The 1309-nt window shown below is 31.8% G+C and overlaps 1 protein-coding gene across 1 annotated transcript in view; it reads left to right on the forward strand.

Annotated features, from left to right (window-relative positions):
• Positions 1-1309, forward strand: part of LOC125026669 — a 14071-nt gene extending 12762 nt beyond the window's left edge. The window contains exon 8 of the mRNA XM_047615259.1: positions 685-1309. Within this exon, the coding sequence (XP_047471215.1) occupies positions 685-828 (144 nt within the window). The 3' untranslated portion in view covers positions 829-1309. The remainder of the gene's footprint in view (positions 1-684) is intronic.

Here is a 1309-nt window from a genome sequence, read left to right on the forward strand (position 1 = left end):
TATTTCTAGCAGCATTGGGTTAAGCTATCTCATATAACACATAGATATTTAAGATATGCATATCGAGAATGTGAATTAATATTCCCGATAGGAAATGAAATACTTCTTTTCCTAGAACTTGTTTTCCTTAAATTACCTTGAAATTATATTGCAAAGAATCGTATAATATGTGTAACAACACAACCTATTTAAGTAAATTTTCTTAATGGAATATTATCATGACATAATATTGGTATATTTTCTTTAAATGAGAAAATTTACTGTACTTTTCTAAATTTTAGTTGTATTCGATGAAACTAAAGTGGATTGCATTTTACAATGTCACATTTTGTTCTTGTAATGTGGAAGACTTAGTACATGCAGAGATTTTCACTAATGTGATTCTAAGATTGTTGTAGCACGATTGTAGAATTATAAGTGTTTATGAAGTCCACATGCTGTTTGAACATTTTACTGTTAGTTTTCAAAAAAATTGGATATGGAAGAATGTGTGCGCGCGTGCGTGCGTGCGTGCGTGAGTGCATGCGTGCATGTGCGTGTGTGTGTGTGTGTGATTAACTAGGATGATATTCAGCATTACTTCTACGACTTTGGAACATAATGTGAATTACGTTACTACAGTTGATCTTCTACAGTTTTTATTTTTAATAAAAATCATCTAGTCACCAAATATTTCCTTTTCAGAACCTGGGTGCATTATTCCTAAAATGGTTGGAGAAGGAAATAGAAGAGAAGAGAGTGTCAGAGAGAAATATCCAGCCTCAGTTCCCAATACTTTGGGCAAGATTCATGAGAGAAGCAGATGAAACAGATGATTTTATTTCTTAAGTATTTGATGATACTTAGTATGTCAGTTTGTATCTTTCCAAGTGACTGTTATTTAAGTTTTACACATGCTTTATATAAATGAACAGTGCTTCATTGTAGAACAGTAGCAAGAGCTGCAGATCTCACAGTGGAGTGAGAGAGACTACCTATTTCATTTAGATATAGTTTAATGAAGGAATGCTGTTCTTATGTTGTATCCTGTGATCAAAGAATTGGATAGCACCTATGTAATACTAAGGAATGCATGTATTTTCACTTCCATTGTGTTTACAAGCACTTAATCACCAAGAAGTAAATTAATAGGCCTACCAGACGTAAACTGTGTATCTTATTCCTTGTATTGCTGGTAAAAAGTTTGTGTTCTTATTACCATTATTATTGTTGTTATTATTGTAATCATGACTATTTTTGTTATTTTTGTTGTTCCTCCTCTTCTTCTTATCACTATGATCATTAGTATCATTATTATTATTATTGTTAT

This window comes from Penaeus chinensis, chromosome 6 (genome assembly GCF_019202785.1).
Source record: "Penaeus chinensis breed Huanghai No. 1 chromosome 6, ASM1920278v2, whole genome shotgun sequence".
Taxonomy (NCBI): Eukaryota; Metazoa; Arthropoda; class Malacostraca; order Decapoda; family Penaeidae; genus Penaeus; species Penaeus chinensis.